Source organism: Spinacia oleracea, chromosome 2 (genome assembly GCF_020520425.1).
Source record: "Spinacia oleracea cultivar Varoflay chromosome 2, BTI_SOV_V1, whole genome shotgun sequence".
NCBI classification, from domain to species: domain Eukaryota; kingdom Viridiplantae; phylum Streptophyta; class Magnoliopsida; order Caryophyllales; family Amaranthaceae; genus Spinacia; species Spinacia oleracea.
The window spans coordinates 110,331,871-110,344,225 of record NC_079488.1 but is presented as its reverse complement, the minus strand read 5'-3'; the positions used below and the strand labels follow the sequence as shown (position 1 = coordinate 110,344,225).

Below are 12,355 nucleotides of genomic sequence, written 5' to 3'. Positions count from 1 at the left end.
AGATTAGGAAAAAAATCACTAAATGAGGAGAGAGAAAACAAAATTGAGATATTTCTGATTTTTTTAAAAAATTTATATGCAATTTTTTAAAAGAAATCACGTGCCTGTATAGCTTCTTTAATTTCATTAGGGATATTGTTCTGGGTTTAACTATATTGTACCTTGTCGTGCTTTAAAAAAAATGCGACATAGGCCAGGCATACGACTTCATGGACATGTCGAGTTGTACTTTTTTCGTGCCCTTGCCGAGTTAGGGTTTCTCGACTTATTGTCATCTGGATTATGGAGTGTATTTAATCCGGGCTTTTTTACATGACAGGTCTCGAGCCAGCCAAACCCACATCCACCTTTAGTTTCTGGTGGTGGTTCATATTTTTTGGGTGAATTGTGTTAACGTAAACCAAGCAATTAATTCATAGAAAGAAACAAATATCAAGGAACAAATCGGTGTAAAGAACTCATACAACTATCATTAACTACTGGCATTACACCCAAAATACAACCTCCTACTTCATACAGAGCAAATGCTACACCAGAGTTCAACTACATGTACAAAGAACCCTAGCTACACCATCTACAGAACATCAGAGCCCCAAAATCAAACAATGCCTGACAATGATTGGCATTTTGTTGCAATTAGCAATGCATTTTAGTAACTGAATCAAAATGCATAACTATAGCAGATTAGCAGCCTATATCTGTTATTACCAACTGCAGCTTTTGATCCCAACTTTCTGGAATGAAGACAGAAATATCAGAGGAACAAAGATGATGTCCAGTTTCTGTTATCATCTGCAGTACTGCTCTGTAAATTGTCACAGACCTTTAAACAGGTTCAACACAAGCACTTCAGTCTTCTACTGTAACGGTAAAAATTCGTCATCTAATGTAGAACTGAAAACTGCTTTATCAAGTCAGATGTCATTCTAATGGATGCTCAGAATACAAGATGATGCTCCATTGCTTCTCAGAGGAACAAGATGATGTCCAGTTTGCTGGAATTCAAGTCAGGCTACTACTTATGGTTCGAGCTCTCTCTACCATCTGTTGTCTCAGAGATAGATCTTCTTCGTAACCAACCAACTGCAATTGGGACAAAGTTAGCAATGTCTTAGATAATAGTAGGAAAATATATTATATTGATTGTTTGGAAGATGTCAGAGAATGCAAATCGTCCTATGAACGTTCAGCAATCCACAATGTCGAAGGAATCAAGAACAGCAAAAAAAAAAAAAAAAAAAAAAAAAGGGAAGTTTATCAGAACCGAGACCTGTGACTCTTGTGTTTCGGTAAATCCATCATGAATGTTTGTTTTACGATGTCCAGAAGTATCTTTGACGTCCTTCCCTAGGCTAAAAGAATACAACCAAAAGGGAAGTCAGTGCAAGCAAAATATGATATAGATTGAATCATTAACTAAAAAATAATCTTACTTATAGTAAATAGTACTCATGTTGATTTTAGAAACTGACAACAAAAAGCTGAAAACTACTTTTTGTGGTTTTCATGTTTTGGTTTTAGTTTTGTACAAAACAGAAAACTGGAAACAAAAAACGACACCGAACGGACCCTAACGACCGGGAGAAATTGTCATATTTTTAAAATGATGCTGAATGTGAATCGTGCACCTTAACAAACAAATTTAGAGTAATTTTAGTCAAATTATAACCCACCCTATGACAAAAGAAAAGAGATGTAAGTCATAAATTTTATGCGAACACACTCTTGAAGTAGATATATGACCAATTGGGTGGAGGAGGTTACCTGCTTAACCAATGTCTTGAAGGCCCGAAATCAGCGTGAGAACCTGAATGATCTCTAGAGAGAATCGAACAGTCAGAAGAGAAAATCTATTTCATTGTTAAGGACGAACACAAAAGATGCATAAAGTTAGCAACAGAAAAAGAAGATAGCAAAAAAAGTAAGGATACACTCTTTTCACACTGTGTACCAACCGGTGATTTTAGATCCTGAATCTGACATCCAAAACAAGAGAAAAGGTTTAGCTAGCAATTGGTTACTTAATTAAGAAACATTGACAGAATTAACAAAATGTAAATCAGATGGTTAGAAAAGAAGAATACAATGTATCATTCACGCAATAGGTGTATGAATAACGAATCCTAATACATTCAAGTACAAGTACTGACAAATGTGGATATCTCCACATTACAAACAATGATTCAAAGGACACTATAAATTAGCATAGCAACTTAAAACCTGAGCAGCCTCGTACGTACCTTGCTTGTTTGCTCCAGTAAGTCCTCTATGGCAGCAGCCACATCTGGAACACCTTGATCATTTTCTTTAGCATCATCATTAATAATCTCAACAGTTGCAGAATTCGTATGTGTTTGACCATCCTGATCTGATACACCCTTCGATGCCGATAACCTTAACCTTTTACTAGAACGCGTGGTATTTTCCTTTTTCAAGTCCTGGGATTGACTTGAGAACTGTGATGAATCATCTATGGAGATCAATTTAGCAGCTTGTGTAGGATACTGTGTCACAGTGCATAACCCTGCATCAGGATCTTGAGGAACTTCTTCTGGATGGAAGTTATCGAGCGAAACAATGTCATTCTGCACAAAATAAATGGCACAAATAGCATGCTCTAATTAATTATTCCATGGATTCAAAACTATGGTATGTATTAGTTATATAAATAAAACATGGAATTACATGGAAGTCTTACCTTCCTGACACACTCATAAAGCCACTCGCATCTAACAGGATGTACCCCCCATTTGCCGGCAGCCTCATACTTGGGGCCATTGGCAAATTGACATAACAGATGAGTAACCTTCCTGGTAAGTTTCTCCGCAAACTTGGCACCAAGGACAAAACACAAATTGCGTAAAAGCATTCGGTCTTTGCCAGCATATTGTGATGAACAGAACCGTAAGCCCTCAAAACCAGGCAAAGGAACCCGGCAGGGGAGTGGAGAATAAAGTATGTGACTATCAACATCTAGCAAACGTCCATCCTATAATGCAAAATTACACGCAAATTGTCAAATTATTCAAAAAGGTGATGTTCGTATCAACTGAAAGCAAAGGTCATTGGATTCTTTAGTATGCTCTAATCAACAATGATGCAAATCTGTCTTACTTATCTCATAGCTAAGCAGCAAAACAGGGTCGAAAGAGATTGTTGCTGTTGAGATTATATTACTCAAACATGGAAAAATGTAGCCACAAAAGCACAGTGTAGTGATATCTACTTCTCCTTGTGACATAAACATATCAACTTCAGAACATAAAAACCGTGGTCTTCTGCTTATAATTTGATTTGTAAAGATGAGAGTAATAGACGTATCTTTTGAGGAGAGGGATGTAAGCAAAACTGTATTGTAACAAAAAGTTTCAACTGACAGATAGTGTAAAAATAAATGGGGTAACATGATACCAGAACAGCTCAGTGACACATCGTTTAAACCATTATAATCCGCGTCTGAAAAAAGATTCACTCTTGGGTACTATGAAAAAAAGAAGTAAAAAGATTCTGGGCATACAACTTAGGCATAGAATCATTCCCTCTAGAACAAAACCAAAGTTCAATAAAGTTCAAGAGTTTATTTCAGCAACAATGGCTATATTCTGGAAGTGACAAGATCATGAAGAAATCATTTGGTTAAAGAGCTTCCTTCACAATTTCAATTTCAATTTCATGCATCAACAATTTCTCATGGACCTCCATTAACATTCTGATTTATCAAAACAATGGAGATGCAAAATAATCAAGATTCAAGTGTGCGATAAGTTAAAGAACGAGAAGCAATCCAATAATAGTGTTCAGTATGACCAGTGGAATGAACCTCAACAGGTATGCTTACCTCTAAGCAAGACCGAACCCAGTGACTTGACACATAAGTAGTTCGTAAAGTGCTGGTTGGTCTGTTAATCGCACCATGGCATTCAATAGTGAAGTCCACATCAATAATGCTCTGATCATCTACTACCTCACCCCCACCTTCATTTATCCATTGAACAACTTCGATACTCTAAACCAGCCACCAAAGACAAACACCCACCAAACAAATCAAATTAAGTTTGAATATTACTTTAACCAACAACATTCAAAGAACAGAGCTATTTTCAAAGGTAGTTTTAATCTACTGTTCAAATACGGATAGTAATTTAAACAACAAAATTAACTCAGTGCATTCCACCTAGAACACAGCCTTATACCTAAATACAACAGTGACCAAATTTATTTAAAGATACGGATCTTCATCAAAATATTGAGCCACAAATATTTGAAATATCATGTAATTGTAACTATGTCATTATGGCCTTAATGGGTGATATCTGACAGCTAAAATATATGTGGAGTTTGAGTACATTACATAATGTCCACCTCAATGTCCATATGCACACATGCTAAGTACCAAGTTTTCTCATATTTCTAGCCGTCTTCAATCTGAAAAACATAGTTTCAGCTTCCTTTCCACCAAATAATATTATAGCCTCGAAAAAAGAGGGGGGGGGGGGGGGGGGGGGGGGGGAGCTTCTTTAAGGTTTTTTAAAGTGTCAAGATGTGGCTCCCCAACTCTCCTTATTCATGACGAAGATGCAGTCACGCACTCACGACTAGAAGCGGGAGAGGAAGGGATATGACTAGGGATGCACACAAATAGAGTGGCTCGGGAACAGTTCAGGATTGGCTCATCAAAATTTTGGTACAGGCTCAGTTCGTTTATTAGCGAGCAGAACTCGAGTTCAAAATTATAGTTCAATTATTTAACAAGCCGAACTCAAACTATATTGTATTCAGCTCTTGGCGAGCTTGACAAAAAAAATTCGGAATTACATATTCCTCTTGCCTTATCAAGTATCTCTAATTTATGTTCTTTTCTTTTATCATTCCTAATTAAAGATTGTGATTCCCCATTTCTTTAATTTGAAAATCAACTCTACAGATTTCCTGATTTCCTCTTCAATTTCCAATAACCTATGTATTCAAACTATTCAAATCTTGTTAGGCTCAAAGCTTTAATTGAACTGTTCTTGTCACTTCTTGAGTCGAACTTGAACTTGAACTTAAATTCTAGCTTAGGAGCCGAGCTCAGGTGAGGGATCTGTTCTCTCTTTCACATGAAAAGATGTTCCAATCTTAATTTTATAAGTTCTGATCTGGTTTGAACTTTTCTGGTCCGATCCTATCTACTGAGTTGACTGGAGTTTGACCATACTTATGCATTAATATAAGAAAAAACATTATTAGATTGTGTCTATTTCAATTCGTCTTAATGTGAGTCTGAATCTAATAAGAATTAAGTAATTAGTTTCTGAAATAAGATGAAGAGAACATATCCTAAATTTGGCAGTGCGAGTCAAGCTTGAACCCGAACTCTATAGCCTGGTTAGACAAAGTTGAGCGGCTTGAGCCAAGATTTGTTGTATTTGAATCCGCTCAGTTCTTATGCACTCATGCATATGACAAAGCCGGGAATCACGATTCTCTAAAGACGCTTAGGAAATGAGTAACCTATTTCAAATTTAAGGGAGAGAAACTCTTCCCACTCAAGCTATTTTAGGTTCTGATACAACCCCGAGAATTTGTTCAGAGAACCAAGAAACTAGCTAAATGGAGGAGTAACTTCAGAAACAGTAAATCGCTCTATTTGACTCAATAGAAACTAGCTTACAATTCTTATCATAGAGGCAATTATGCAATCTCCAATTTATGCTATCTCGTAAGCACCCACAAGTAAAAACTTACTATGCATAAGAGCTACATTTTCATATACTTAGTATATAGTTGTGGCACAAGGATTAAGTAAAACTTTGTGACATCAATTCCCGCACAAAATAGTCAGTTGTGACTAATCATTCTTTGACCACTAAAAATTGGTAAGTACTAAATGACGCAAGTACATTAACAAAGGGATAAATTTTGGTAAAAGGATTATAAATGATTAATTGGATATCTTAAGAAACTTACAATATGGAAAAAAAGAAAATTACTGTAAAAAAAGAAAGAAAAAGAAAAAGAGGGAGTAAAACCTAGCATAATTGACAGTCATGCCAAACACAAAGAACAGCTCACAAACATAGTTCAAGGTAGCTTCTGGGACCTTTTTTATCTCATAAATACCTTTCTATAAAAAAAGCTATAAGCAAGGTATAATAAACCTCCAAACAGTGCTAAATGTTACTTAAACATAGGATTATACGAAGTATACAAATAAAAGCCAACTAAATAATTCTATGACAGGAAGTTTGACCGTTTATGTATCACATGAAGTCATAGTACGTTGCTTTGTCAGAAACAGAAAGGGAAGCATGAAAACTATCATAATGGAACAAGTAAACTACATAGGTACCTATGACGATCAAATTGAGAAATTTAATAAGAACATAATGATTAATGGTGAAAGAAAGGAAAATCAATGCAGAAGATGCATATACCAGAAAAGCGAGATGGGAAAATAAAACAACAGTAGGCATTGCACATTAGTTTCATCATATGTGTGCTTCCATTCATCACATTACACAAGTTACATTTTGCTAAAGAACATAAGAGTCAACAGCTTCATAAAACACCAAATTGATTTAAGATTTTAAGCCTAGCAAAAAAAATGAAACCAAAAAAACTTACCCGGTCACCAGGGAAAGAAAGTGAGAAACAAAAACGCTTCCCCGTAAATACTTTCAAGGACTTCTCACTACGTAATTTATCACTACGCCGGTTCTTCCTTTGACTTGTGTGTTTGTCATTTACAGCAGAAAGTTTTGCGCTTCTGGGAGAAGTCTTTGTTCTCTCAGCAGAACGGCCACTGTTCCAGTTGATATCCAAGATGCCCTCTTCAGTTTTCTCCAGTGAAATCTCAGAAATTGAATTTACAGTGCCTGAAGTTGGAGCAGTTGGTGGGATAATAGGCATGGTTAAGCTTTCCCCTTGTTTGCAGCTGCTCACGACAGGACCAGGTGCTTTAACTGACAAGCCCATCGAATCTTTACAGCCCAAGTGTGGAGGACAGGAGAAAATATATTTCATTCACCAAGTTATTCCAAACAATTAGAAAATAGAATACACATAAAAAAAAACAAGTCAAGAAACTAGACTGTATAAACAAACTACACAAACAAAAAGAAGCCAGCCAATGATGGACAATGAAAGAAACCTTTGCAAAGTAGTAAATCGTAAGCAGCATGCTTCTGAATTACAGGAACCTCTCTCCTTTCACGATCACAATCTTCAAGCCAATTTCGTCTAACAATGCGTATGACACCATGAGCAGCCAAGCCTCTTAACTCCCGTTTTTCTCTGATGAACAATGCACGGTGTAAAAAGGAAACTCAGCCTTGGAATTTATAGAGATAAAACAGAGATTTAACATATCAAAAAAGAAGTGAATGCAGAAAATCATAAATAGAAGAGAAAAGACCATAAATTATTGAGATTTGATCAGCAACTGTTCTAATCTTGGGGTGAAACTTGAACCTTCAAATTTCATGTAAAGAAAACTTGACAATTTCAACAATGTGAAAATTAGGCAAGTTAGTCACTTTGCAAACTGACACCAGAAGCAAGTATGGGGATTCAATCTCTAGCAGACAACGGAACTAAAACAAGCCAATGAAGGGTTCTAGGACATTGAGATGCACCAGGTTTAACAGTTGGGAAAGCAAAGGGACTCTTCCAGCATATAGAAAAATTGGAAAGATAGCACCCTTTCCAATAAAACTAAAGGGGATTGGGGACTTACACATCTGATGGCTCTCCAACAACTATATGTGTCAATCTCTCACTGGATGCCATGTATCGGGAACCCCCGCCTTTACGCACAATGCCAACTAGTTTTCGCACATCAGAAGAATTAAATCCAACAAGGCAAATTCTGCAATCTGACAGGTATAAGTCATTGTCATCAGGTTCTGAATCATCAGCGACACAGCCTTCCAGATCTTTGGCATTACTAGGTAGATCAGGTCCAGCTTTTTCCTCCTTAGTAAAGACAGAGACGTTCTGACACGCAGAAGAAACATTCTGAGATTGAGCAACATCCAAATCAGAATCTGTTGTCCACACAGATGGAACTGCTTGAAAAGATGAATCTGTGGCTGCTGATGATAGGAAAGATTGTGACTTAATGGTACACTTGTCCTGACAAGACTTGGAAATTGGTTTATTCCTCATGGAAGCACTCTGAGCTGGATAGGCTTCCTCATCGAGACATACTGGTACAGCGAGAAAGAGTGTCAAGGTCAAAATTCACAGTTGCACATTACCTAGGTCCTAGATACTGAAGAATAAAACCAGGAAAAAAAAAAGGAACACTGAAGCATACCTCTTCTAGCAATCGACTGATCAAACCATTTTCGAGTAACAATACTGATATTCCCCCATTTCTGAGCAACTTTGAATTTGTCACCTTCAGGAACTTGTGCATGGTTAAGGACAAAAACACTACCAATACCAGAAGTATCTGTGGCAAAAAGGCTAGACATGAAATTTGTAATTGAAGGCGTATTCAGGTGATATACACAAGAAGCATCTCATGAGCAGAAGTAATGTGAATTTGAAGGAATGAACACACATCAAAAAGGTAAGCCAAGGCACTGAAGCATGAGATATCTTGATACAAAGTACAAAAGGGATTAATTTTATAACTCAAACGTTTATTTGACAACAAACAAGTGAGAATCATAATTCAATATTGTGACAGAAATATTGTGAAAGAATTACCTAAGAAACCAGAAACAGCAAAACAGGGTTACTTGTGACGGCGACCAAATAAGGGAATACTAAAAGTGAAATGAAACAGGAGTGATCATCTTGCAAGCAAATCAGTCATGATTAGTGAAAGCAACATTGTTGACACTGTGGTAGTATTTGTTTCAAGTGATAGATTCCCCGGCATGCACGCCAAAGCCCAGGACAAAGGAACTTCTCTACCATAGTAAAGGACAAATACATAAATAAATAAATAAATAAATATGAATTAGAATGAGCTATCTCATAAAATTAAGGATATTTCACAGATTAGATGTGTGCAGAGCCTGGTCAGTTCAGGAGAGTACTTTCCGCCATTTTGTATGATAAGCTTTTCCATTTGCTTCCGCTCATCTGAAAGGTGTGTTGATTCGCAAAAAAAATTAGTTCAAAACGATAGAGACAACATCAGCATTTTAATTCAAAACTAACAGGCTAACCTGCAAGAATTCTAGTAACACAGATGGTCAGTCCTAAGAATGGTGGGACCCTATATGACTCCAGGGGAACAACGCGATGCTCAACCCAACATTGGTTCAACCAATTAATAGTGACAATATTCTTCTCTTTACTCGCAGCCCACTGCAAAAAGAAAAAGAAAAAAACAATCATAAAGAATGAGACAAACTTCTTAACTTCTTAATTTAAGGTCCCTTGCTTGCATCAAAAAAAAAAAAGAATGAGACAAACTGTACTTTTCAGATAAGAAGGTAGATTGTTAGCATGAGAAGACAATTAGAAAAAATTTCTGAATATGCATCTTCAAGGTCCAAACTTGTCAAAGAAAAACCATCTTTGACTTTGACAGAATTATCCCACAATCTAGATTACGTTTCCAAGAAGGGAGGGAGAAGAAATAAAAACCTTGTACTTTCTAGCCATCACATTCTTCACGATGATAAAATTTACATCCAATGAAATCTTAGTGTGAAAGCTTCCACTCATAGAAATCACTAAATTTCTTATTTTCTCCTGCAAAATGTTCACTGAAATGAGGTTTCACCTAAAAGAACAGATACATAACCAAAGGCACAAGAAAAAATATTATCAAGATTACGAATAAGCCACAGCATCTCAGGCACAGATCCAAAATGTAAATTATCAAGCAAAGTCGAGAAATATTTCTAGATGAGCTAATGAAGCCAGCTGTTGCCTATTGGTAGTCAACTTAATAACCTCCAATAATACGTTACATTTCAGATTTACTATTAACATCAAGGATTTAAAATTATCAGCTCAACTTAGAAAAAACAAAGAAAAAAGTAAGAGAAAGACATACGACAAAGTTCAATTCAAGTGTATGAGTCATGACTAAAGGTTTCCTAATAGGCTAATAGAATAGAACACAGTCATCTAACAAAATATAATGGATATTACATCTAAAGAAAATCATGCTGCACGCCAATCCCTCCCTCCCCCCCTACAGTGAGACAGGCAAATAAAATTTTGTAGTGAGGTGACATATTTAGGGTGAAACAAACGACTGACTTAAACGAGAGACTTCAAAGTTTCTCTTTTCATAAAAATAAGAATTGGGTAGTTTAGATATTTCCGCCTTCAATTCTTGAAAAATTAGAACTCTTTTCAGCATCTGATGCAACATGCCATACAAGGTCAGTCCAGTTATACTTATTATCTTGCTAAGTTATAGAGCTTAAGGTCCCATTTCAAAAATTCAAATTTTCAAGCACGCCCTGGAGTCCAAAACCCTGTCTCTTCTCATCACGATCTTGATCAAATTTTGATAATGATACAAGCTCTATTCTTTCACTAGTATGAACTCTTTTTAGTTGTGAGATACACTTGGTAGCCCTTATCAGAACTTATTAGCGCTTACATGAATTTCAGACTATTTGAGCCTATTTGTATGCACTCCTGAATTATTACCTTTTCCTCTTCTCCAAAGCCAGATGCAAGAACTTTAACACCCTCCATAGCAAGACAACAAACAAATCCTAGCTTAGGCAGGCTTCGCCTCTCTTTTGCACATGAAAGAACACATTGTGGACCTGCCAACAAAAGAAAATTAACAATCTAGTAATGTATGATATAGTGGAATGCTATAAGATAACAGAAAATTTTATGAAGACACTCACATTTTTTCTTATACCTACTCAACTAAACCAGAATCAGCAAGGGTACATCATGTGAATCAGGTCGAGGCTTTCTTAGGAAAGATTTTTCGGATAAGGAGTCTTACTAAAATTAAAAGAAACAATAACATACCAAAACATAAAAAGTGATTGCCATTACTCATAATTTTCATTTGCTAATTCTTTTCTAATTCTAATTCGGCTGGTCTACAAGTACAACTACTGCATTCTTTGAATTGCCTATATAATACTGCACCACTTCCACAAAATTCATCCATTGTTTTAATTTCGCCACTGATTATTAGGTCAATCATCTCTCACTACATAACACAAAAACCCTATCAAAATCACAAAGTACTACAAACAGGCCACAAGTCCTTCCAATAAAAAAAGAAACTATCTAGAAATATTAATAACAAGTGTAGTAAAAAGTAACAATTGCATAACAATTCATGTGAAGGTTCCTCCATTTTAATCAATTTCTTCAGAAATTCTCTACAAATAGAAACAACACGGACCAAAATAATATAATCACAGAAATTACCTAATAAGTTGCATCCTTTAGCTCTCAAATCCTCGAATTTTTCCTGAAAAAATTGAACACCAAAAAAAACAAAAGTAAATCATAAAATTTTTAAAAAACGGCAAAATTAGCGTGAAATTAAAGAGGATAGAAGCAATTCAGACATGGTGGGAGGAAGCGATGACGTGAAAATCGTTGGGAGAGCTGCGAGAAGGATCGCAGCAAAGGAAGACAGTAGCACCGTTGAGTTTTAGGGCATCGTGAAGTGAATCGAAGATTTCTGGAGGTACTAAATTTCTGGACATGAACACATTTGAACCCTTGAATGGCTTTGTATCCATTTTTCTGGAAAAATCGAAGAAAAGAGGAGAGAGAAAGTGTGAGTGTTAATGTTGAGTTTGAAGTAACTGAGAGGAAGAAGACGGAGAAAAGGGGCGAAAATGGGTGAGACTGTGAGAGGACGTAACGCGGGAAAATGAGGGAAGAATTTCCAATTGTTGATCTGTTATTGCCTCCTTGTTGACCGAGCTTCTATTTTGTTAGACTTACTTTGACTTATTTCGGATAATATAAGTTCAGATAAGATAAATTGAAAACAAATAATTTTTTTCTAATAAAAATAAATGTACTACAAATTAAATTACTTTTTTTAAATAAAATAAGTTCAGTTAAGAAATTCAGATAAGTTCATATAATATAAATTCAGACAAAATAAGTCAGATAGAATGATGTCGGTCCAACCAGAGCATGAAAAACCCTACGATAACGGTCCGGAAAAGGCACATTTAAGTCATGACCACTCACATCAAATTAGGATTAGGTTTAGGCAAGTAAGCATGACACGACATGTGGACTTGGGCCACGACTGGGTCGTGCATGTACCACCATTTCGAAATTTTGGCCCGACACGATGCGCAACTAGCGGGTTGTGTTGTACTTGGACAACATTTTATGGAAAAAGCATTACAAGACACACTACGACAAGACACAACACTAAAAAGCACGCTAAATTAGT

The 12,355-nt window shown here is 36.2% G+C and overlaps 1 protein-coding gene across 1 annotated transcript; it reads right to left on the bottom strand.

Annotated features, from left to right (window-relative positions):
- Window positions 1-450: 450 nt before the first annotated feature.
- On the bottom strand, window positions 451-11,825 carry LOC110781998 (uncharacterized). Its single transcript, XM_056837816.1, has 17 exons — window positions 11,505-11,825; window positions 11,362-11,404; window positions 10,612-10,733; window positions 9,589-9,696; window positions 9,165-9,306; window positions 8,989-9,078; window positions 8,300-8,395; window positions 7,718-8,189; window positions 7,133-7,275; window positions 6,607-6,962; window positions 3,839-4,006; window positions 2,699-2,989; window positions 2,241-2,585; window positions 1,932-1,976; window positions 1,765-1,850; window positions 1,271-1,352; window positions 451-1,083 (listed from the first exon to the last, which is right to left on the bottom strand). Exons 1-17 carry the CDS (start codon window positions 11,679-11,681, stop codon window positions 1,003-1,005), a joined length of 2,847 nt encoding a protein of 948 aa, XP_056693794.1. The 5' UTR covers window positions 11,682-11,825; the 3' UTR covers window positions 451-1,002.
- Between the last annotated feature and the right edge of the window lie 530 nt (window positions 11,826-12,355).